At 43.5% G+C, this 26,678-nt stretch overlaps 1 protein-coding gene across 1 annotated transcript; it reads right to left on the reverse strand.

Moving 5' to 3' along the window:
• Nucleotides 1-1,526: 1,526 nt before the first annotated feature.
• On the reverse strand, nucleotides 1,527-26,406 carry LOC122111305 (tripartite motif-containing protein 26-like). Its single transcript, XM_042684054.1, has 8 exons — nucleotides 26,348-26,406; nucleotides 10,183-10,676; nucleotides 8,315-8,410; nucleotides 7,835-8,065; nucleotides 6,595-6,617; nucleotides 6,015-6,130; nucleotides 3,552-3,584; nucleotides 1,527-2,413 (listed from the first exon to the last, which is right to left on the reverse strand). Exons 2-8 carry the CDS (start codon nucleotides 10,621-10,623, stop codon nucleotides 1,725-1,727), a joined length of 1,629 nt encoding a protein of 542 aa, XP_042539988.1. The 5' UTR covers nucleotides 10,624-10,676; nucleotides 26,348-26,406; the 3' UTR covers nucleotides 1,527-1,724.
• Nucleotides 26,407-26,678: the final 272 nt, after the last annotated feature.

Consider the following 26,678-nt stretch of genomic DNA (forward strand, 5'->3'; position numbering starts at 1 on the left):
ATCACCGTGGGTCTGAGACCCTGAACTCGGGAAGAGAGGCAGGAAGAGCGGAGAGACCAGCCCTGGCCATATATAGGACCCTGTCTCAAAAAAAAAAAAAAAAAAAGTAGGGGTGGGGTGGAGAGTTTTTCCCATGCTATGGTTTTAATGTGTCCTCTAAAGGTTCATGTATTGGTAACAATCCCTGAATTTATGCTAATGGACTTGAAGGTTGGTCTCTAGGGATTAGTTAGAATTAGTTGAGGGCTGGAGAAGTGGTTTTATTATTTTTGTCAGTCGTGGGGCTTAAACTCTGGGCCTGGGCACTGTCCATCAGCTCTTCAGGTCAAGGCTAGCACTCTACTACTCGAGTCTCATGGACTTTCCTGCCCGGGCTGGCTTTGAACCGTGATCCTCAGATCTCAGCCTCCTGAGTAGCAAGGATTATAGGCGTGAACCACCAGCGCCCGGCGAGGAGTGGTTTTATAAAAGAGAGGACTGATACAGGGCATGGCTTTAGTGGTAGAGTGCTTGACTAACAAACTCAAAAGTCTTGAGTTCAAGCCTTACTACTATAAGAAAAATGTGAACGAGACCCAGGCTAGCATGCTTGCCCATCTCACATGTATGTCCTCATCCATGTTTAGATGCAGCAAGAAGCTCCTCTCTTCATATCAAGTAGATATTGGTGCCATGTGCTTGGACTTCAAATTATCCAGAATTGTGAGCCAAATAAATTTATATTCTTTATAAAGTACCTATTGTTGAGTATTTTGCTAACAAGAAAGAGCCTATGACACTCACAGTCTTGAAGAATACTAGCTTGTATTCGTGTGTAAGATGTTTATATCTAGCCATCCCAACCTCCTTTCAAGTTCTGGGGCCATCTCCACTCCTGTAGCTCCCACCCTGCCTCTGCCCAGGCTCTGTGGCAAATGCAGACATTATATAACAGGTAGGAACAGGAATCCTTTTGCTTTGATTCTCTTTTTTCCAGTATTGTTGAACAGACATCTGCTAATATTAGCCAGACTTGTTTTCTACTGGTAGCTTAAGATAAGTAAGGAAACTAAATATGTAATTGTACCATCTCAAAACCCAACTAAGATTTACTCCAGAACTGATTTCCAAAAACTCAAGGAATGCTGACCTATACATGGTGAAAAAGTGTAAAAGTGAGAACAACATAGTTAGAATAAATTTATTAACTTCTGTCAATATATACAATCTGAGAATGTAGAAAGGTGATATTTGATCAGGCATGATTTGAATCACAATATGTACTGTTTTCTGGGCTGCTCAGGGGGATGGCAGAAACGATTAAGAGAAAGGAAAGGGCCTCTAGGAATCCAGACATTGTGATCGGTGACAGAGGTGACAATCCCTTGACACAGGCTTCCTTTGCATATATTTGGCTCAATGTACACACATCAGTGGCCCAGACAAAAACAAAACACAACAGAAAAAATGATTAACAGCAGCACACATTTTAATAAATACTTCAAAGAGATTATAATTCTTGCACCATACATAAAAGACAACAAGTATTAACACTTCCATTTTGGAAACAATGCAGAGATGGCATGAGACTCTTGCCATCCTGTTCCAATCAGCTAAGGGGATTCAGAAACTGGCTGGACAGTCTAGCCAGGTAATGAATGGGTTGAGGGATAATGTAAAGGAATAAGGGATAAATGAAAAAAAAAAAAAAAAAGACTCAAAGACTGTGTTCATGAGGTCTCCTTTCAGGGTCTCAGGGTAAGTCTGGATCTCATGCAATTAAGCCACAGGAAAGGGAAAATCCTCCCAGTGAAGGAAGATGAGAATTCATAGATAAACTCTTGAGTTCTCGCGTTGGTAAAGGTCACCTTCCCTCCATCATAATCCAGGGCAACGCCAATCTGCCTTGGACAGTAGGATAGGATCTGGAAGGGCTCAGGGCTAGTACAAATAAAGACCCCTGCTGAAGACAACTTCAGAGTCCAGAATCCCTCCTCAGGGGTGAAGCTGAGAGACCCTCTTCTCACCACTGACTCTCTGGCCACCCCCACCAAGCAGAATTTGGGCCACATTCCATTCTCCTGAGACCATTCCTCCTCTAACTCTTCGCTCTCATTTCTGTACACAGGAGAGGCATAGCTATCAGCGATACCTAGGAACCCACCAAGATAGCTACTGCCAAACATACCTCTGGTTCCACCTCTGAACTTCATTGCTTCCTCCTCCTCTTCTCCCCACCAGACCCTGTCCACTTTCACTTCCCAGTATACTTTTCCCCAGGTGAAGCCCTTACTGCCCAGCACACCAGGCTCAGGATCAAACCGCTGACCGCGCTGGTATTTGTTCATCCACAAGCCAGTGAATATCATACTCTTCCCATTGGGGTACACTAAGAGGTAGCCGTTGGCTGTCTGAGAATTCAGGACGATCTTCACTGTGGGGACAAGGGGATAAAGGTATGACACCATGAAAGCTATCAAGGGGACTTTTCTCATAGGCTATAGTTCCTTTCTGATAGTGGCCTCCTTTAGGGACCAGGATGGTCCAGTCGTGGGGCCTGAACTCTGGGCGTGGGCACTGTCCCTCAGCTCTTCAGCTCAAGGCTAGCATTCTACCACTTGAGCCACAGCACCACTTCCGGCTTTTTTCTATTTTGCTTATGTGGTACTGAGAAATTGAATCCAGGGTCTCATGCATGCAAGGCAAGCGCTCTACCACTGAACCACCAGCCCGAGAATATTTTAGATCTTATGTTCACATTACCCTTAATTCCCATATTAAGACCATGGAAAGGCAGTATGAAAAGACCTGTAGGAGCATGGTGGTACTGAAATCTCAGTACTTAGGAGGCTAAGACAGGAGAAGGTCAAAGTTGGAGGTTAGCTTGGATTATATAATAAATTCCATGTCAGCCTAGGACACACACAGACACAGACAGACACAGACACAGACACACAGACACACACACACAGCCTCCTGGTATGTTAGTAGACACCTGCAATCCCAGCTACTTAGGAGGCAGACTCAGAAGGATTGTGAGTTCAAGGCTGCCCTGACAAAGTTAGTGAGACCCTGTGTCAAAAGCAAAATAAGGGCCTGGGATGTGGCTCAAATGGTACAGTGCTTGTTAAGTATATGTGAAGAGCTGGATGGTTCAATCCTCAGTACTTTTTGTTTTTCAAATCAAAAGGCTGGGGGTGTGGCTCAGTGGTAGAATGCTTTCCTAGCATGTAGGAGACCCTGGGTTCAATCTTTAGTTACACACACACAGACACACACAATCATACACACACACACACACACACACACACACACACACACACCAATATACACCCCTGTGAGAAGAAATGGAGAGGGCCTGGGCTCATTATAGTTGTGGAAATCTTTCCTCCAAAGTTCATAGTTTTTATATCAGAATAAAGAATTAGGATGGATTAGCACCACCAAGACCTTCCTATTTAAAGAAATGATCCACAAATAAAATAATTTTCTCAGGGAGCTTGTGATTCTGTGTGGAAGAACTCACTTTGTTTGAGGCAAAAATTTGTCTACCACCCCCACCAGATACTTACTTGTTTTATATTCCAGATCCCTCATTAACTTTCCTAGAATGAAGGAAGAACATTATATTACAGTAAACCGATTCTGTTGTGTGTGTGTATGTGGTTTTTTTTTTTTTTGGTGGGTCATGGGGCTTTAACTCTAGGCCTGGGAGCTGCCCCAGAGCTTATCAGCTTAAGGCTAGTGTTCTACCACTTGAGCCACAGTGCCACTTCCGGATTTTTCTGTTTATATGGTGCTGAGGAATGGAACCCAGGACTTCATGCATGGGAGGCAACACTTTACCGCTGAGCCACCTTCCTAGCCCCAATAAACCAATTCTGACAGCACATCTTCCTAGGTTAGATTTTCCTATTGTTTTTTTTTTTTTGGCTTGTAAACTTTAAACAGTGACAGACATTATGAAAATTCACATGAAATAGAGAAAGCAATGGTGTTGTTCCCATGCCAATATTTGCTTAGAGTACCTGCTTCATGAAAGAGTACACTGGACCAAACTGTGTGTGTTTTTTCCTTCTGTACTTTTGCACTTGCTAGTTAAGTTATTCTCCCACTTGAGCCATGCCCATCTTGTGTTTTGTTTATTTTTCAGACAGGGCCTTGGACTAGCTTTTTTTCCAGGCAAACCATGATCCTTACTCCTCTCTCCTCCCAAACAGCTGGGACTACAAGTGTCTGCCAGCATACCTGGCTTGTTTTTGAGACATGGTCTTGCTAATTTTTACATGAGCTGGCCTTGAACCATGATCCTCATGTTTCTACCTCCTGCAAATTGGGATTATAACACTTGTTTGGCATGATGAGGCCCTGGTGGTTCCATTCCCAGTACCACAAAGAATTAAAAAACAGGGCTAGAGCCATGGCTCTAGTAGTAGAAGGCTTGCCTAACAGGTGGGATTACAGGTTTGCACTGCCATACCTAGTCCCCTACTCTCTTCTTTCATGAATCCTAAAGTCCTAGACCCAAATCACACTATTTTTCTATATTCCTAAGTAACTCTAAGATTTCTTACAAAGTGTTGCTAAATTTTTTAATTGTAGGAAAAGACATCTTTATCATCTTTACCATCTTTATCATGTTACGTTCAGTATGTTAAGTATATTCACATTGTCATGCAACCAATTTCTAGAACCTTCCCATCTTGTGAAACTTAAACTCTATACCCAGTTAAATAGCAGCTTCTCACTTTCCTCTTCCCTGAGGCTTCTGGCGGTCAACATTCTACTTTGTTTCTATGAGTTTGACACTCTAAAACCACATGCAAGTCGGCTTACATATTACTTGTCCTTTTATTTTCATTTACTTATTTTTTTAAAGGGATACTTGTCCTTTTAATGAATGGCATTTTTCACTTAAAATGTCCTCAAAGTTCATCCACATTGTTGCATGTGTTTGAGTTTCCTTCCTTTTTAAGGTTTAATCATTTGAATTGTGTGTAGATACACATTTTCTCTGTTATTCCTCCATTAGTGGACATTTGGGCTGTTCCACCACTTGGCTATCATAAATCATAAATTATTCTAATAAACATGGTTACACAAAATATCTATTTTAGATTGTACTTTCAATTCTTTTGGAATATATTCATATTAATGAATGCTATTTTTAATGATGCTGTTTTTAATGTTTTGAGGAACTGCTGTATTATTTTCCTTAGTTTACTAGTATTTTTAGATCTGAATCTTTCTTTTGTTTCTTTTTGATGGTACTGGATTTTATTTTATTTATTTATTTTTTTGGGAGGGTCCGGTCGTGGGGCCTGAACTCTGGGCCTGGGCGTTGTCCCTCAGCTCTTCAGCTCAAGGCTAGCGCTCTACCACTTGAGCCACAGTGCCACTTCCGGCTTTTTTCTTTTTGCTTATGTGGTGCTGAGGAATTGAACCCAGGGCCTCATGCATGCAAGGCAAGCGCTCTACCACTGAGCCACCTTCCCAGCCCAGGTACTGGATTTTAATCTCAAGTGTTCTACCATTCAAGCCAAAACTCAAGCCTGATGGATCATCTTTTTGTGTGTGCATGCCTATACTGGGACTTGAACTCAGAGCCTTGCACTCTTGCTTGGCTTTTTCAGTGAAGGCTGGAACTCTACCACTTGAGTCACACCCCCTACTTCTGGCTTTTGTGCTGGTTAATTAGAGATAAGTATCTCATGGACTTTTCTGCCTAGGTTGGCTTCAAACTTCAATCTTCATATCTGAGCCTCCTGAGTAGCTGGGATTACAGGCGTGAGGCACCTGGTACCTGTCCCAACTCATCATTTTTATCCAACTCTGGGACCTATTATGATTGTACCTTTGTTTTTAGCCTGTACTATGGGAAGATTCCCTCCCCAATGAATGTGCCTGGTGCAAGTAACCTGCCCAAGATCAAGAGACTCTGATAAGCCAAGGCCAGAGAGTCAAAACCTAAGGAAACAGCAAGAAAGAAATTTCTCAGCTCCAAACCCCTTCCTTCACCCATCGCTTTACTATACCATGGAATCCTCTCAGTCCTTTCTCTAGAGAAAGAAACTTATCAGAGAATTCTTCTGCCCTCTTTTTGACTGCAGGGCTGATAGGCTTTTCAATCCAGAACTTCTTCCGGGGATACCTAGAGAAAGGAAATTCACAGAAGGAACCAGTGAAAGGAAGAATGGTGACATTCCACGGTCACTCCCCCCGGCCCCTGCCCAACAATTTCACAGTAGTTTTAAGAGTGGAAGCAGTGCTCAAGTGCTCCATTCCAACACCAGGCAAAAGGCAGCTACATAGTTCTGGAGAAGGGGCCATGACCAAGGATCCTCTACCCATCAACATATCCTTTAGGTATCACATTGAAATATGAAAGGGCCATTTCTGCCTTGAAGACCCTTCAAAACCTACTAGCAAACAAGGAAAAAAATAAAGGCAAAACTCTTTCCTAGAAGGAAAGTGAACTTGAGTTCTCTACTAGAAGAGCTCTTCCTTCTAATCCTTTTCTAGTTCTTATCAAAATTAAATAAGAGAAAGAAAATAAAGGGATGTACTGTGAGTGGTATAGGCAAATGAACAAGCAAAGAAGCAGCACTTACTTACCTGCTCATTATATCACTTGGATCCTGGGAAGGAAGAGAGATAGATGACAAAGTCACGAACACAACCTTCTCAGGAGCTATCAGCAGCCCCCATGTGGCCCACTGGGGGAATGGCTTCTCCACAGAGAATCATTCTCATGGCTGGAACCCATTCAGCTTTCCACTACAGTGGTGGTTTATAGAAACACATGCTTTTTCCTGCTTTCCTCCATTTGAATTATGTTGGTTGGTCCCATTTGTTCTGTCTTATTGCTCCTTTAACTTCTTCTCTTAAACTCACCCCCCAGAAAGCCAGCTCTCTTCACTATGACACCTTCCTGGTCTCTCTTCCTATTCCTGTTTTTTCCCAGCACCTACAACACCTGTCTGGACATACATATGCTAACTTTATTATTGCATACGTTTACCTTTGCGTTTACTTTTCTTCTTTGTGCTGGTCCTGGGGCTTGAACTCAGGGCTTGGGGACTGTCCCTAAGCTTCTTTTGCTCAAGGCTAACACTCTACCATTTGAGCCACAGCACCCCTTCTGGCTTTTTCTGAGTAGTTTGTTGGAGATAAAGTCTCCTGATTGACTTTTTCTGCCTGGGCTGGCTTTGAACCATAATCTTCAGATTTTAGCCTATTGTGTAGCTCAGATTATAGGTAGCTACCAGTACTCAGTTCATTTATCTATTTCTAACCAATGAGCCCGACCTACTTTTCCAAGTGGAATGTTGAGCTCCACCTTTCTGAGAATCCAAGTCTTTATATTCTTCAAGACTGACATAAAAAAAAAAAAAAAAACAAGAAAAACTTCTTCTTTTCTGAAGACCTGCAGGACTAAACTTTAGCTTTGGCCAGCACTGCTGTGGCCACCAGTCTGGCTGGGTGCTGTAATCATAGATTTGCAGACCTTAATACTTCAGTGCATGGTCTGTGCCTGCTGTATTCCTATCTTGATTTGCATTTGAAATGTTTCCCATAGCCTCATATATTGGGCTTTTGTTCAGGGCTAATGGGCTTTGGGGGAATCAAATGGATCCTGAGTGCTCTGACTTAACCAATAGATTAATCCCTTGATGGATTCATAATATGATGGTAATATTTGGAGGTGTTAACAAAATAGGATTACCATATTGAAGAACACAAAAAATGAGAATAAACATCCTCTTTCTTGACTGCTGGTTCAAATCCCTTGCTAAGGAAGAGGCCATACTACAGCTTGAGCAAAAGGACAGACACAGTTTAACTGGTTACTAACCTGCAAAAGTTCAAGTGCTGGCTGCCGAACTTTCTTCTCTAACTCAGAAATGAGGGTCCCAAGCCGGACCACCTCCTCAGAGCCTTTCGTGATATGGCTGTTCCGCCCGTCTACGAGTTCCTGCTCCAGCCCCACCAGCAAGTCCAACAGGTACTGCTCTCTCTCTCTCAAGAATTGATGGCCCTGTTCAAACACTGACACAATGTCTTGCCTGTGGTTCTGGAATTTGGTCTACAGCAAATGCAGGAAGAGAAGGATGATTGCTTCTGAGAGGACAGGAAACACTAGAACATTTGTGAGATCTGGGGAGGAGTCCAGAACAGGAATCCCTTCAGTTCACCTCCCCCAAAACACACCTGCCTACCATCCCAAAGCAGTCCCCCTCCAACCAGTGAACACACACACACACACACACACACACACACACACACACAAACTCCCCATACACATGTACACCCGTTCAGTCAAGATTTCTCTCACCAACAGAGCTTGAATCTCATCTTCTCCTGTAGACTGAAAATTCTGAATTCTATCCCTGTCTCCCTTCAGAATCTTCAGATGGTTTAGAATTTTACCCTATGGAAATAAACGCAAATAATCTCAAGAATAAGATGAAAATGTTTTCAATAAAAAGGAAGTATAAAACAATTCCACAGTGAAAACTGATATAATTTAATCTCATGTACTATAAAAACAGAGTACCAGGAGGAAACTTGTGCCCGTGGTAAATGCTTGTTATCTCAGCTTGAGATTCAGTAGATGAAAGTTCTAGCTGGGGTACTGGTGGCTCAGGCCTTTAATCCTAGCTACTCAGGAGGCTGAGATCTGAGGATCACAGTTCAAAGCCAGTCTGGGCAGGAAACTCCGTGAGACTCTTATCTCCAATAAACCACTCAGAAAACCAGCTTGAATGCTTGCCTTGAGCTGAACAGCTGAGGGCCAGCGCCAAGGCCCAGAGTTCAAGCCCCATGACCCAACCAAAAAAAAAAAGTTTTAGACCAGCTTAGAAGATAAGTCTATAAGACTCCATCTCAGTGCAAACAAGTTGGGTGTGGTGGCACAGTCCTGTCATCCCTGTTAAGATTGGAAGCCTAAAACAGAGAGAGGGAGATCCAGGAGGTGCGGCTTGTCCTGGTCCAACAAGCACAGGGTTCTAAACACCCCAGTATAAAAATAAATAAATAAATAAGTAAAGCAAGCAAGCAAGCAATGGAACAGATTTCACTCTTGTTAATGAAGAAAAATACAGTGAATTTTATGTTGGCTTAGAGCAGTTTCTTTGAAATAATCTGTTATATGGGATTGAGGGTATAGCTCATGTGGTAGAGAACTTGCCTAATTTATACAAGGTCCTGGGTTCAATCCATAGCACCATAAAAGACAATCTATATGACAACTTCTAAGGGTTATGGTGTAGGTTTTAGATGTATTTACATTGCTCTTTTCCACACACCAAGTACTGTATCTTGTTGGGAGCTATCTTCTGGTATATATCTATCCCAAGAGGGAAACCAAGATATCTCTGCTCCCAATTCCTTGTAGCTTCATTCATAAGATATGGAATCAACAGCTAAGGAAAATGTACCTTCCTTGAGGAAAGAAGGTCCTGCCATTTTAACAATATATATGGACTTGGAAGACATGATGTATATGGAAATAAGCAAAATATAGTAAGGCAGATATCATGTGGTCTCATTTGCATTCCAAATCTAAAATAGTCAAGCTAATCTAAGCAAAGAATAGCATGGCAATTGCTAGGGGCTGGGGGGAGATGAGGATGCAGTCAAAGTTTTAGTTATGCAAGATAACCAATTTCTGGAGATCTATAGTATAGCATAAGGTAGTCTAGCTAACCATGCTATACTGTCTTTTTAAAATTTGTGAAGGAGCCAAGCTTGGTGCCTATCTGTAATCCCAGAAATCAGGAAGCTGAAGCTGGAGAACCATAAGGTTGAGGCCAGCTTGGGCTACGCAGTGTGACCACAAATTAAAAAATAAAATTGTGGCGGGGATAATGATGGAGGAGGGTGAGATTGATTGGATTACATTGTAAACATGTGTGGAAAGGAAACAATACAATCCCCTGACCCATGTAAGATGAATGCAAGCTAATAAAAAAATGGCAAAAAAGGGTCTTTCAAACATGCACACAAAAGCAGCAACAATGATGACGTGGATGGAGGGAATTTGTGGATCTGTGGATGGCGATGATGTGGTCTCAGGTGTATGCTTGCTGACTGGGATGTCCAGCTTCCACGTGTCAATCATGCCTCAAAACAGAGGTTTCAAGAGTGGACATTATCCTAAAGGAACACAAGACCAGTGCTGAGGTCCAAGGTGATTCTTACCCGATAGGACTGGGCAGCCTTCTCCAGGAGGACAGCAGCGTGGTGCCTGTGCTCCCGAGACTCCCGGCACATCACACACAGGATCTGCTGGTCGTCCTTGCAGTAGTAATGCAGCTTCTCCAGATGCCGCCCACACAGGTTCTCTGCTCGTTGCTCAGGTGATCTTTCCTCTCGGGGCTGTCTCTCCTCTTCTACCTTCATCCTCCAGATGTTCTCCACCAGGCTGGCCATCTGCCACACATGGCGGATATTCTCTTTCTTAAAAACTGTCTTGCAGAGAGAACAATATAATGGCTGTCTGGAAGATTCACAGACCTTAATGATGCAGTGGTAGCAGAACACATGGCCACAGTCAATGGTCACTGGTTCTCTCAAGTAGTCAAGGCAGATGGAGCACAGCACCTCATCCTCCAGGTTCCTCAGAGGGGAGGCAGCAGCCATGATCTTACTAAGCTCAAGACTGGTACAGTGCCTCCAAAGCCAGGAATCACTTTCTGACACGAAGAGGAACATGAAGAGGAGATGTGAGTTTAATAAGCATCAAAATGGAACCATGAGAAAATACTTTGGATGTAAAATTATTCCTAACCTTTTTTTCCCTTTCAAAATCCAAAGTTCCCTCTAGAATACTAATCAGGACAGGTTTCAGCCTGCAGAAAGAGATAGGTGTTAATAGCAAGCCACCTGCTCCTGGTGTAAGCTTTTCAAAGATACTCATAGATTTAACTAAGTGGAAGTATTCCAGATCATGGAATAATAAATTCCCAATAAATCTAAAGGATTTCTGTCTAGCTCTTAGATAAGCTTAGTTCATAATAATAATTCAATCTGGGCACCAGTGGCTCACGCCTGTAATCCTAGCTACTCCAGTGGCTGAGATCTGAGGATCATGGTTCGAAGCCAGCCTGGGTAAGAAAGTCTATGAGACTCTTATCTCTAACAAACTACTAAGAAAAAGCAGGAAGTAAATCTGTGGCTCAGTAGTAAAGCTCTAGCCTTGAGCAAAAAGAAGCTCAGAGATGGCTCCCAGTCCCTGACTTTAAATCTCAGGACTGGCCAAGCATGCATGGGCACACATGCGCGCATGTGCGCACACACACACACACACACACACACACACACACACACGAATCAATAGCAGAGAATAAGAATAGAATTTAGGACTACATTTTAAACTCATCAATGAGTATCAGACTTAAGCTACTACAAACTGCTAAGTTCACAGGTCAGTTATTCATATTTTGTCTAGAAGATCTCATCATTATGTTTTTGTGGTTGTTGTTGTTGGTTGTGGGCCTGAACTCTGAGCCTGGGCACTGTCCCTCATCAGTTCAGCTCAAGGCTAGCACTCTACCACTTGAGCCACAGTGCCACTTCCAGTTTTTACTGCTTATGTGATGCTGAGGAATCGAACCCAGGGCCTCATGCGTACAAGGCAAGCATTCTACCACTGAGCCACCTTCCCAGCCCCTCTTATCATTATGTTTTTTTAATACGTTTTTTATTGTAAAAATACTGTATAGAGGAGTTACAGTTACATGAGCAAAGTAATGAGTACTTATCATTATGTTTCAAACTAATTTTCAACCATGTTTTTGAAACAAGAAATGCATTTGTATCAAGTCTAATATACACATAAATGTGTGTGCACACATTCTACATACACACACATTAATGAACATTTCATCAAATAATGTATTTATTTCTGGCAATACTGGAGTTTGAGTTCAAGGTCTCACCCTTGCTAGGTTGATGCTCTACCACTTGCTAGATCTCCAGTCTACCTTTTTGCTGGTTTGTTTTGGAAATGGAGTGTGGATTTTTCTGCCAAAGCTGGCTTGAACCTTGATCTTTCATCTCAGCTTCTGGGATGGCTAGGATTACAAGGCACAACCACAGGAACCCAGCTGTTAGTTTGTAATTTGTAATATGTACTAATTTTTTAATTGCAGCCTATTTTTAAACATGATATAATTCACAAATTTGATGTGAGGATATCAGGGACATATGCCTTAAAAAACACTAGTGTAGGTCACCACAACTTTATTACTAATACTATATCTACAGAAGAAGCTACAAAGGCCAACCGGATCATCATGTGCATGTACTGCTAACATCTTATCCTCATATCCAAGTCCTTCCTATTCTGAGGGATGATACTAAAACCTACCTCATTACCCAAGGCAAGAAATATACAAGTAGCTGGGCACTGGTGGCTCTAGCCTATAATCCTAGCTACTCAGGAGGCTAAGATGTGAGGCTCACACTTCAAAGCCAGCCTGGGCAGGAAAGTCCATCAGACTCTTCTCTCCAATTAGCCACCAGAAAACCGGAAGTGCTGTAGTTCAAGTGGTAGAGTACTCACCTTGAGCTGAAGAGCTCAGGGACAGCACCCAGGCCCAGAGTTCAAGACCCACAACTGACAAAACAAAACAAAAAAAAACTAAACCAGAAATCAAAAACTTGAGTCACCCATAAAACATATCAAAAGTTTAAGACAGAGGAATGGCTCAGGTGGTAGAGGACTTGCCTAGCAAGCATGAATCCCTGAGTTCAAACCCCAGTACTATCAGGAAAAAAAAAAAATAACATTCAGGTCATTAGAAGCTTAAGAGAAAGAAATTGGAAAAATTGGTTGAAAACTTTCTAAATATAGCCAAGACATTGATTTATATTAAAAAAAACACAGTAAATGTCAAAGTCACCCTCAGATACATCAAAATCAATACCAAGCTGATACAAACCAAAGACAAAGAAAAAACTTATGCCAACAGACATAAGAAAAATGATATATAGCATGCAGGGGGAAAATTATTCAAATACTGGCAGATTTCTTATCAGAAACCACAGAAGCTGGAAGATAGGGGGGAAATGTAAAGAACTGTAAATTCAGAATTGTAACCAGCAAAAGTATTCTTCAAAGGCTGGGAGTGTGGCTCAACGGTAGAGTTCCTGCCTAGCATGCATGAAGCCCTGGGTTCAATTCCTCAGTACCACATAAACAGAAAAAGCTGGAAGTGGTACTATGGCTCAAGTGGTAGACCACTAGTCTTGAGTACAGAGAGGTTTAGGGACAGTGTCCAGTCCCCGAGTTCAAGCCCTAGGACCCCCTCCACACTGCCCCAATACATATTTTTTTTCTTCAAGGATGAAAATAAACATAAAAGAATTGTCAGGTAAAGAAATCCTGAGAAATAGGCCACCTGCAAACCTGCTGTCAAAGAACTGTTCATGTAAGCTCTTTTATCAAGGATGATACTAATGAAAAATATGGAATCTTGGAAATTGAGGAAGTGCAGAGCAGTATAGAGATGCATATATAATAGCCTATTTCCTATCTTATAACTTATTTAAAATATATTGGACTTTTGGAAGCAAAGATTATAGACCTGTTGAACAAATAGATATAGCATATTAGACAAACTATAGGGAAAGGACCTACATAAATATGGACTTCTACATTTTACTTGAAGTCACAAATTCTTGACTCTAAGTAGACTAAGTAAAGTCAGGTATGTATATGATAACCAGAAACTATCTATTAAAACATAAATGTCGGGGCTGGGAAGGTGGCTCAGTGGTAGAGTGCTTGCCTTGCATGCCTGAGGCCCTGGGTTCGATTCCTCAGCACCACATAAGCAAAAAGAAAAAAGCCGGAAGTGGTGCTGTGGCTCAAGTGGTAGAGTGCTAGCCTTGAGCTGAAGAGCTGAGGGACAGCGCCCAGGCCCAGAGTTCAAGCCCCAGGACCGGATCCAAAAACCAAAAATCAAAAACCAAACAAACCTAAATGCCAATAGGTAGCTTGACTTGAAATATTAAAAATATTCAAATAAACCAAAAGAAGTCAGGAAAAGTAGAAGTTAAAAAAAGTAGAAAATTAAAAAAGAAGCCAGGTGCTATAATCCTAGCTACTTAGGAGGCTGAGATCTGAGGATAACAATTTAAAGCCAGCCCAAGCATTAAAGCTTGGGAGACTCTTATCTCCAATTAACCACCAAAAAAAGCCAGAAGTAGAGCTGTGGCTCAAGTGGTAGAGCACTAGCCTTGAGCAAAAAAAGCTCAGGGTCAGTGCCCAGGCCCTGAGTTCAAACCTCAGGACTAGTGCACATACACATATAACACACAAGGAAAAATCCCACAATAAAGCCTGGCATTGGTGGCTCATACTCATAGTCCTAGTTACTCAGGAGGCTGAGATCTGGAGGATCAAAGTTCAAAGGCAGACCAAATACACAAATCTGAGACTCTCATCTCCAAATGACCAGCAAAAATTAACTGCAGGGAGCCATGGCTCAAGTGGTAGAGCACCAGCCTTGAATAAAAAACAAAGCAGGCACGAGCCCCAGTATCAACACAGAAAACAAAACAAAACACTAAAAATAAAATGGTGAGCCTAAATTCAATAATATCAATAATTACTTTTGGTGGTGGTGGGGGGGTGTGACTTATTGGTAGAATATTAAATATACATGAGACCTTGGGTTCAATTCCTAGCACTGAAAATATACCAACATTTTTTCCACCAGTGGTAGGACTTGAGCTCAGGGCCTGGGTGCTTTCCCTGAGCTTTTTTGTGCAAGTCTAGTGCTCTACCACTTGAGCTACAGCTCCACTTCTGGCTTTTTTTGGTGGTTGCTTGAAGAGTCTCCCAAGCTTTCCTGCTTGGGCTGGCTGTAAACTGTTATCCTCAGATCTCAGCCTCCTGAGTAGCTAGGATTTCAGGTGTAAGCCACCAGCACCTGGCTTAACAACATTGTGAAGTATTAAAACACACCCATTAGAAGACAGAGATTGTTAGTATTTGGGTTTTTGTTTTTAGAAAAAAAAACTATATCTGGGCACTGGTGGTTCACGCCTGTAAACCAGCCTGGGCAAGAAAGTCTTCGAGACTCTTATCTTCAATTAACCACTAGAAAACCCAAGTGGTGCTATGGCTCAAGTGGTAGATCACTGGCCTTGAGCTGACGAGCTGAGGGACAGCTCCCAGGCCCAGAGTTCAAGACCCACAACCGACAAAAACAAACAAGCAAACAAAACATTTATATTCTACATCTGAAGAAGTCATGTTAAATATAATGAAAACAACAAAGTAAAAAATTAAAGAACTGAAAATTGATGCAAAGGTTTAGATTTTTCATGCCACCTCTAATCAAAAGAAAGCTGAAAAAGGGGTGACACTGATTAAGATGCATTGTATTCATAAACTGCTTTGTTGAATGGCAACTCTTTTGTACAACTATCTAAAGATGAAAAAAAAATTGGAAGTAGCTATGTTAATATCAGATAAACTAAACCTTAAAACAATAACATTGCAAAGATAAAGAAGTCCACAACATTATGCTACAGTGTCAACAATTCACCAAGAAACCACTATAATATCAAATGTGAACACAATTAAGATGAGGATTGTGCCTAGTGTGCACAGACCCTGGTTTGATCTCCAGCACTACATAATCCAAACCAAACCAAACCAAGATGCTGGTAGCACTGATATGACCCCAAATAGACAAACCCAAAATTATATGGCAACTTTAACTCTCCTCTCTCAAAAACAAAAACAAAAAAAAGTAGATAGAAAGTCAGTAGAGATCAAGACCTGGTTATATTGGTGATGGAGTCTCTTGGATTTCTTTCTGGCTGGCTTTGATCCTCTAGATCTTAGCCTCTTGAGTAGCAAGGATTACAGGCATATATCCCCCCTCTCCCACCCCCAAAGCCATATCATATTAAAATCAGCTACTTAAAGGTCTCAGATTTCAGTGGAGATTTTGAAGAAAGAGAATGTCATTTCCTCTGGTACCTAGCTCTTTGCCAAATTGTTCCAAATTACCATGGGAAAACACTGTAACCCCCATATTCTTTTTCTTTTTTTTTCCAGTCCTGGGGCTTGAACTCACTCATGGCCTGGGCACTGTCCTTGAGCCACAGTGCCACTTCTAGCTTTTTCTGTTTATGTGGTACTGGGGAATCCACCCCAGGGCTTTTGTACATGCTAGGCAAGTACGGAATGAAAAGTTATTTTTATCTTTGTGTTAGATAAAGTATCTCTGTGTGCTCTCACTCTCCCAACATCCCTGAGATTTCGGTATTACGTCCATTTATTCTGCCCATTTGTGACAAGGTAATAAAGTCCACTTGCAGAATTGTGAGGCTCCAAGAGCTACTATGGGCAGAAGCCAGGACATGACCGGACCTTTGTCCCTTCCTCAGCTTTGGTTTAACCACAAAACATAAAATAAGCATGGATTTGGGGCAGTTAGGGAAGTGGGCTCCCCAATTTTGTCCCCCTCCCTATCATGTCCTTAACTCTGTCACTGCCACATTTGACTTTAGTGGATTTTGTAATTGGCATGGTCAAGTTTAAGATGCATTGTTTATCTTATTTTTTGGTTTTGAAGTTTTATTTAGCTGCGAGGATTAGTGGTGCAGACTTGTAATCCTAGGGAAGCAGGAGCAGGAAGACTGTGAGTTCAAGGCCAGCCTTGGTTACATAGTGAGACCCTGTCTTAAAAACACAAAACAAGGGGCTGGGAAGGTGGTTCAGTGGTAGAGTGCTTGCCTTGAATGCATGAGGTGTGGGTTCGATTCCTCAGCACCACATAAGCAGAAAAGGCCACTAGTGGCGCTGTGGCTCAAGTGGTGGAGCGCTAGCCTTGAGCTGAAGAGTTGAGGGACAGCGCCCAGGCCCAGAGTTCAGGCCCCACGACCGACCAAAAATATAAATAAATAAAAAATAAAACCCACAAAACCAAACCAGAGTCGAAGGTGTGTGCCAGCCACCTCTTTGGAGAAGAACTGGACTGGGTCCCCAGCTGATGCGCTCTTTACGTGAAACCGTAAGAATGCCAGGAGGAGCTCAGCTGACCTCGGACCTCCTACCTATTAAAGGGTTCATCTCAAGAATCCCCACGCCCCCAAAGGACTGCAGACAGAATTGAACGACATTAGCTAAGTGAGTCATTCTGCCAAGCAAAATGCACTATAGAATGTTGGTATTTTTCACACCCATCAACCAGAGGTACTATTTCGTTTTTAGCTATTGGCCTGTGCCCCCTCACGTCTCCTTCTCCTGATCACCCACCGTCGTCCCCAGGCCCGGCCCACACTCACCTGCCCGCTTCCTGGGCCTCGCTGGCCGGACTGGGGGACAGACCTGCGTCCCTGGGCTCTGCAGGGGCCTCCTGGACAACCCGATCCCGGCCCCCTGCCCGCCTCCGGGCCCTCAGTGCCACCGTTTGGCCTCTCCGGGGAAAATCCTGCTCCCAGGTAGCCCCAGGACTGTAGCCGTTGCCGGGGACCCGCGTGTCCGCCTCCGGGCCTCTCGTGCCCGGTGATCTCGGGGTGGGTGCGGTGGGTTCCGCGGGCTTTCACGGCAATCGCTGCTGGTAGCGCGCGGTGAGGCTCACCGACGCTGCCATGCGGGGCACATGGACGCCGGCAGTCCCATTTTACAGATTAGCGAGGACAAGGCAGGCAGCGGCGCCAAGACCAGCAGGCCAAGATGGCAGCTCCCAGGAGAGCCCATGGTTGCTAAGCAACGCCGGGGGGGGGGGGGAAGGGGGCCGAGCCTCCCCGCCCCCTCATACAGGCCTGGGTCCTCCCACCCCCAGATAGGAATTGCTGCTCTATGTTGAGTTTTCTTCTGCCTTAAAAAAAATTCATCTGGTGCTTCTGCCATTCTCACCATTTATTTGCTTGAAAAATTCCAAGTGCTCTTCCCTACCTGCAACTTTGGAGGGGGTCTTAGGGTGCTGGGAGTTAATCTCCCCCAGTTTGGTGAGACTGCCCAAAGCCTAAATTATTTCTAAAATAGGAGGGGTGGAGGAAAATGTAGTGAAGATACAGAGAAAACTAGGGCCAGCTTGTCATCTGACAGACTGGGTAGGTAGCTGGAAAGGGGGGGGGATGGGTGGGAGCAAGCAGGTGCCTGCCCGGTGCTGGTGGCTCACACCTGTAATCCTAACTACTGAGATCTGAAGATGATGGTTCCAAGCCAGCCGGGGCAAGAAAGTCTGTGAGACTCTGATCTCTAATAAACTACCCCCAAAAGCTAGGGCTGTGGCTCAAGTGGTAGAGTGATAGCTTTGAGCAAAGACGCTCAAGCGCAATGCCCAGGTCCTGAGTTCAAGCCCCAGGACAGACACCAAGGGCAGGGGCAGGGGGGCAGCGGCGGGGAGAGACTATATTTTTAAAAAGAACAAGTATTGGCAAGTAAATAAAATGGTACAGCTAATTGTGTTTTTTTTTTTGTTTTGGGTCTGGTCATGGGGCCTGAACTCTGGGCCTGGGCACTGTCCCCCTCAGCTCTTTAGCTCAAGGCTAGCACTCTACCACTTGAGCCACAGTGCCACTTCCGGCTTTTTTCTTTTTGCTTATGTGGTGCTGAGGAATCGAACCCAGGGCCTCTGGCATGCAAGGCATGCGCTCTACCACTGAGCCACCTTCCCAGCCCCTGGTACAGCTAATTGTGGAAGACACTTGAGTAGTTCCTTACAAAGTTAAACATGAGCCAGTAGCTCATGCCTGTAATCCTAGCTACCCAGGATACTAAGGTCTGAGGACCAAGGTTTGAAACTAGCCTACACAGAAAAACTCTTATCCCCATAAAACTCTTATCTCCAATGAAAGAAAGCATACCTATCAATTGCTGTTAAAATTAATTGTGTACCTAGTTTATATCTCTGCTTTGATGTTGTGTGGATTTCCCAAAGGGGTGAAACAAACCATGTGCCTCTAAACTGGCATGGTGCTGACAGCAGAAAGCACAACTCAAATCCAAGTAGAATGAGTAAAAGGAGGGACTAAGAGGGGTTACTTACCAGGCAATCAAAAAGGAGTTTACCACAGGTCTGTACCTCTGAAAGAGCTGTTATAGGTACTCTCCAGAACTTCCAAAGCCACAGGTCCCCCCTTCCTCAAATCTTAATTTAGTAGTCCTAGGCTTATGGCAGAAACCTGTCCTACATCACCACCTAGTGTTTGAATTGCATAGTAACTACAGACAATTCGACACATACAGTGGGAAAATTGCTTATGACCTGTTCTTGCTTGTGTGTATGTGTGTATGCGCAAGCGAGCATGAGCATGTGCCTAGGGCTTGAACTCGAGGCCTAGGTGCTATCTCTGAGCTTTTTTGCTCAAGGCTAGTACTCCACTACTTGAGCTAGAGCTCCATTTTCAGCTTTTTGGTGGTTAATTGGAGTTAAGAGTCTCATGTGCTTTCCTGCCCATACTGTCTTCTAATGGCGATCCTTAGATCTCAGCTTTCTGAGTAGCAAGGCATGAACCACTGGCATTGTTCCTTTACTAGAGGGTGTTCTGACATAGGATAAAAACTTATTTCCAAGGATATATGAGAAATATATTGAAAAACATATATATATGAAAAATCCATAAGGAAAGTAAAAACAGGCCAATAAGAAAAACAATATTTATTTGTTTTTTTTTTTTGGGTCCGGTACTGGGGCCTGAACTCTGGGCCTGAGCGCTGTCCCTCAGCTCTTCAGCTCAAGGCTAGCGCTCTACCACTTGAGTCACAGCGCCACTTCTGGCTTTTTTCTTTTTGCTTATGTGGTGCTGAGGAATCGAACCCAGGGCCTCAGGCATGCAAGGCAAGTGCTCTACCACTGAGCCACCTTCCCAGCCTCGAAAAACAATATTTATAAACATGAAAGACATTACCCTGAAAAAGAAATCCAATTGGCTGGGCATGGTGGTTGTAACTGCAGCACTCAGAAGGTAGAACAATGAGGTTAGCCTGGGTTACAGAGTGAGACCCTGTCTCAAAAATCAAGTAAGTAGGGACTGAGAATGTGGCTTAGTGGTAGAGTGCTTTCCTAGCATGCATGAAACCCTGGGGTCAATTCCTCAGTAGCACATAAACAGAAAAAGCTGGAAGTGGTGCAGTGGTTCAAGTAATAGAGTGCTAGCCTTGAGCAAAAGAAGGTCAGGGACAGTGCCCAGACCCTGAGTTCAAGCCCCAGGACTAGCAAAAAAAAATCAATCAAGAAAGAAGCCAAGCTCTGGTGGCTCACATCTGTAATCCTAGCTACTTAGGAGGCTGAGATAGGAGAATCTCATTTCAAAGCCAGCTTGGGCAGGAAAGTCTGTGAGAATCTTATTTTAGCCACCAAAAAGCTGAAAGTGGAGATGTAGCTCAAGTGGTAGAGTACCAGCCTTGAGCAATTTGCAATTTAATCCTCACTATGAAGTATTAGGAGGATGGAAACTTAATCAACCAAAGTGCTTTGAGGCGGAATTTTTTTTTCTTCCATTTTTGAGTTCACTTTGGAGGTGGGATCTTTGAGAAGAGATTTGAATTAGATCAGGTCAATAGGAGCTCCATGTTTGAGTCCTCTTGGCTTTATAAGCAGAGAGAGGAGACTGAGGGAGGCAGGCCTAAGTGTATGCCTTCCATGTCTTGTCATATGATGTCCTGTGCTGCTTTGGGATTGTGTCAGGAAGGACACTACCAGCAGATGTGGCCCTCAACCTTGGACCACAACTATGAATGTGTTAACACAGGCACTTAGGTAGATGTAAGCAGGAATGAGGAAACACCCCTGGCTATAAGATTCTATTCCCCCTAAACACACACAGGCAGAATCATAAAACCAGAGCTGGCCTAAAGCCCTGGACCTTCAATTAGGCTAATGGCCCTATGTTCTCCTATATAAGAGGTACACTTCCTATATCAAGGCTCAACCTCTTACGGTGGTGCTAAACTGGGAATCCCAGAGGATCAAATGTGCAGGCACCTCCTCAATGTCTTCACCTCCTCAAAAGTACAAGAAGATCACTTCCCACATGTGCATGGGCAGATAGAGGAAGTGTCACAAGGGGAGGGCCCCAATTTCAGGCCATCTAGTAACCTTGACCTACTGAATAACAATAAAACCCTCAAGCCCAAACAATTTCAGGTCAGTCTGTCCTTATCTGAACTGCCCACTTAATGTCTCAGAGTGTACTTTCTTCGTGCTAAGTCAGCCTTGCTATCTTCACGCTCTGGGTGGTTCTTTCACAGCACTGGGGCAGTGTCTTAATCTCAGCTGTTGTACCCTGGGAACCCAAACATCCCACCCACTAGCGACCAATAAACATAAACCTCTTTCTTTTATAATTTACCCAATCTGTGGTATTTTGCTATCAGCAACGGAAAATGAACTAAGACATTTACAAAGTGATCACATATCCAGGATATATTACCATGAGTATCAGTAAAAAAGGGTATTTAAAGGAAATATTATTCAGCCATTAGAAAAGACAAGATAATGGCATTGGCAGGGAAATGGATGGAACTAGAGCAAATCATGTTGAGCAAAATAAGCCAAGATCAGACAGACAAATGGCATATACTCTTCCTGATATGTAGATGTTAAATTCAAAATGCAATGAGATATGACGAAATAAATAGGACTGAAGAAACAAAGGACCTTTTCTTAATTTGTTGCATTGTTTTTAGATGAGTCCATATTCTTTTTTTTTTTTTTTTTTTGGTCCGGTCGTGGGGCCTGAACTCTGGGCCTGGGCGCTGTCCCTCAGCTCTTCAGCTCAAGGCTAGCGCTCTACCACTTGAGCCACAGCCCCACTTCCGGCTTTTTTCTTTTTGCTTATGTGGTGCTGAGGAATCGAACCCAGGGCCTGAGGCATGCAAGACAAGCACTCTACCACTGAGCCACCTTTCCAGCTCGATGACTCCATATTCTTGACCTCACATATGGTATATACATGTGCACATCTGAGGGAAGCTGGGAGGAAGGCACAGAAAAAAAAAAAAGATAAACAGTAAGGGATCAAAACATTTTTTAAAAAAAGCTCAGGTAGGAAGAGATTAGAAAAAAAACACAGCTGATTAAGTTGGATTATCACCTTTCCAGCTCTTTCTAATTTCTAGTCAATGCTATCCTCTGGGGGTTTATTTTCTTTATATTCTTTGGATAACAAAAGTGTTCATTTTTCAGGTGATACTGACCTGATCCAGGACAAAAAAAAAAATAAAATAAAAAAATGGATGACTTATCAAAAAAAAAGGAAATTTAAAAGACTAAACATCTATGGGCACTGAATATTTATCTTTCATATCCCACTAAAAAAGAATTGCTTTATGTCATTATTATTCAATTTTTTTTTGTCGTTGTTGGTTGTAGGACTTGAACTCTGGGCCTGTCAGAAGCTGTCCCTGAGCTCTTCAGCTTAAGGTAAGTGCTCTACCACTTGAGCCCCAGCACCACTTCCTGTTTTCTGGTGATTAATTGGAGATAAGAGTCTCACGGACTTTCTTGCCCAGGCTGGCTTTGAACTTCGATCCTCAGATCTCAGCCTCCAGAGTAGCTAGGATTATAGGTGTGAGCCATTGGAGCCCAGTTTAACCAATAATCTTTGTGGTAGTGGTGGTGGTGGTGGTGGTGGTGGTGGTGGTGGTGGTGGTGGTGGTGGTGTGTGTGTGTGTGTGTGTGTGTGTGTGTGTGTGTTTTCCCAGTCTGAACTATAGTTCAACTTTCAGCTTTTCAGTAGTTGACAAGAGTCTCTCATGGACTCTTTCTTGCCCAGGCTAGCTTTAAACCATGACTCTTAGGGTCAGTTGCGAGTCATTGGCACCTGGTTCAAGAATCTTTTCTTTTTTTTTTGTCGGTCATGAGGCTTGAACTCTGAGCCTGGGCACTGTCCTTGAGCTGAAGAGCAAGCACTCTACCACTTGAACTACAGGGCCACTTCTGGTTTTCTGGTGGTTAATTGGAGATAAGTCTCATGGACGGTCCCACCCCGGCTGGCATTGAACCCAGAGCCTCAGATCTCAGCCTTCTGAGTAGCTAGGATTATAGTAGTGAGCCACCAGTACCCAGCTTTTTTGTTGTTCTTATTGCTGGTTGTGGGGCTTGAACTCAGGATATAGGCAGTCTCTGAGTTCTTTTGCTCAAGGCTAGCACTCTATCACTTTGAAACACAGCTCCACTTCAGGTTTTTGAGAGGTTAATTGGGGATAAGTGTCTCATGAGGACTTTTCTGCCCAGGCTGGTTTCTAATTTCGATCCTCAGAGCTCAGCCTCCTGAGTAGCCAGGATTAAGCCACCAGCGCCTGGCTTTAAATTAAAAAAATGTATTGTTAATATAAAGGTGATACCTAAAAGGATGATAGTTACTTAAGTCAGGTAAAGAGTATATTTTGTTTTAGACAATGCTACCTCTTTCCTCCCACAGAATCTTTTAAACTGGTATCAATTTTCTACAAGTCAACATCTACCCTTAAAGAGTACTCTACCCTAAAAAAGTAAGTCAAAGGCAAAGATACCAACAATTAGGTAATTCATTCAAGTGCCTGTTAGAAAATACCCCAGTGCAACATGGAAAGGATATATAGTCATTACTTTACATATTATGCTTACAATTTTTTTCTTAGCCCTGTAATTTTGTTTGGATCCAAATTCTGACATCTGTAAAAGTATCACTGAAAAGGATATGAAGAAGCCAGGTGCCGGTTGCTCACGCCTGTAATCCTAGCTACTCAGGAGGCTGAGACCTGAGGATTGCAGTTCAAAGCCAGCCTGGGCAAGGAAAGTCCGTGAGACTCTTATCTGCAATTAACCACCAGGAAACCAGAAGTGGTGCTGTGGCTCAAGTGGTAGAGTGCTTGCCTTGAGATGAAGAGCTCAGGGACAGTGCCCAGGTCTAGAGTTCAAGCCCCACAACAACAACAAAAAAAAAAAAAAAAAAAGAAAGAAAGAGAAAGAAAGAAAGAAAATGATATGAAGTTATGAGACTTATTCACTTACACTTATTTTCCAGATTCCTAGGTGATAGAGATAGGAAGAACACAGTTCATGGCCAGCCCAGGAAAAAAAGTTAGTAAGACCTTATCTCAAAGAGCAAATTGAACATGGTGATTTACAGCTATAATATCAGCTATGCAGGAGCCACAGAGGTTTAGGTAGCTGAATCATGGGAAAAATACATGAGACTGTAATCTGAAAATAAAGCAAAAAGGGATGAAAGCATGGCTTAAATGGTAGAATGCTTTTCTAGTAAGTGCAAGGCTCTGGGTACCAAACCTCATAGAACCAAAAAAGAAAAGCATATGGAAGCATCATTTATGGGTAAAGGGAAATATGTCTAGGATTTGCTTTAAAGTACTAATTTTTTTTAAAAGGAGGAATAGAAAACAGCAAATTCTAACAGCAAAGTGTTTATAGTTGTTGAAGCCAAATGGTTCACAACATTTCCTCTACTTTAGGTTTAGAATTTTCCATAATAACTAAAAATGTGTCATGATAATATTTGATTTCACATTCTGAGATAACTGGCTCAGCACTTATAAAGACTTAAAATTCTCAGGAAATTTAAGTTAAAAAAAAACAATTTGTAGGCTAGTCACTAGTGGCTCATGCCTGTAATTTCAGCTTTTCAGGAGGCTGTGAGGATTGCAATTCAAAGCCAACTCAGTTATCTCCAATTAACCACCATAAAGCTGGAGGTGGATATGTGGCTCAAGTAGTCGAGTTCTTGCCTTGAGCAAAAAAGCTCAGGGACAGTCTCTGGGCCCTGAGTCCAAGCCCCAGGACAGTTACACACAAAAATAAATAATAAGTAATTTGTAATTGTTCATTATATAATCCCTTTTCACTAACTTTTGAAGTAAAAGATATTGAATAGTGACCAAATCTAGAATATAAAATATTTTAAGAGCAAAAGCAAGTCACATAGGAGCTCGGCTCAGCTTAGGCTTTCCATCCTATCAAAACCCAGCAGTTCATGCTATGACCGTTCAAAATACTTTTTTTTCACTTTTAAAAGAGACACTTGTTATTTTTGAGCTTACAGCCAGTTCTTCACACAAAAGCAGTCAATTCTTTTTTGGGGCCCGGTGGTGGGGCCTGAACTCTGGGCCTGGGTGCTGTCCCTCAGCTCTTCAGCTCAAGGCTAGCACTCTACCACTTGAGCCACAGCGCCACTTCCGGCTTTTTTCTTTTTTGCTTATGTGGTGCTGAGGAATCGAACCCAGGGCCTCATGTATGCAAGGCAAGCACTCTACCACTGAGCCACCTTCCCAGCCCGAAAAGCAGTCAATTCTTAACAGCAGAAAATTTGCTTATTAGTTTAAGTCTTTGCTAGAAAGCAAAAATACAGATTTAAAATTCAATTTAAAGCTGGGTGCAGGTGGTTCATTACTGTAACCCTAGCTGCTCAGAAAGTCAGGTGAGATCTGATGATTGTGGTTTGACGACAGCCCAGGCAGTAAAGTCTGTGAGACTCTGAATTCCAAATAATCACCAAAAAGCTGGAAGTGGAGTGAAAAAGTTAAGTGACAGTACTGAGGCCTTGAGTTCAAACTCCAATACTGGCACCCTTTGCCTTCCAATTAAGTTTAAGCCAGATGCCAGTGGCTCACTCAGGAGGCTGAGAACTAGAGGATTATGGTTCCAAGATATCCCTGTCAGAAAAGCCTGTGCGACTCCATCTCAAAAACAACAATAACAAAACAGCAACAGCCATGGCTGGAGGCATGGCTCAAGTGGTAAGGTGCAAACCAAGGAAACTCATGGCATGCCTGTTACCCCAGCAACACTCTGGAGGCTGAGTCAGGAGGATTGTGAGTTAGAGGTCAGCCTGGGCTACATGTCAAGACCCTGCCTCAAAACAAACAGGCAAGCAAAGTGCCGAGAATATCACCCCACCCCATCTGGGGCTTGAGTTCATTGGAGACACACTCTGCCCCCCAGTTATTTTTTGTTTTTCCTATTTTCCTAAGAATCTTATAGTTTTCCCAAGGGTGCGATTTCCATCCATCCCATCCTCCTTACCTTCAGCTCTTGAGTAGCTGGGATTACAGACGGACACCACCATGCTTTTAACCAAAGATAGAGATTTTTCTCTGATGGGAATGCACTGCCAGGCGTGGAGCTTGCACAGAATGTCTGAAGGACCCAGTGGCGCTTTCTTTCCACACCATCAACTACAGGAGCAGGTGGGTGTAGAGTCCAGAGCACACACCCCACCAGGGTGGAGCCCATCCCCTTCACCAGCTCTTTATTCAAACTTCCCCATCCCCAGCCAGGGAGGGGGTGATCGGATCGATTTTAGGCTTTAGTACCCTAACTGCACTCCTTCCTCTCCACGCTCCATCCTAACACCTGCCACCCACCACGACCCCACTCTACGCTTCTCGGCTTACCCTGACACGTGGACTGGAGGGGTCGCGAAGCCTTCGCCGCCTCTCTCCAGCCGGGCGCAGGGGCTGGGCCGGGCAGCTGCCGCCCCTCGGCCCGGGGAGCTGCGGATGCAGTGGGGAAGGGGCTTCCACGCAGCAGTGCGGGACCCGCCAAGCGCCAAGGTCGTGCAGGGACTGAACTCGCCGCGGGACTGGGGCGGCGACGGAGGAGAAGCAGGAGCCCTGCGGCGGTCGGGGGTCGCGCAGTGCCCCGCGTGGTCGGCCTCCCGGGGCGCGGGTGGCGGGAACTCGCTCGGGGCCCCCTGGAAACAGCGCCCCCCGAGGACCCTGCGTA

The sequence above is a fragment of the Dipodomys spectabilis genome, unplaced genomic scaffold (assembly GCF_019054845.1).
Source record: "Dipodomys spectabilis isolate Male_0828 unplaced genomic scaffold, ASM1905484v1 ptg000085l, whole genome shotgun sequence".
Classification (NCBI taxonomy): Eukaryota; Metazoa; Chordata; class Mammalia; order Rodentia; family Heteromyidae; genus Dipodomys; species Dipodomys spectabilis.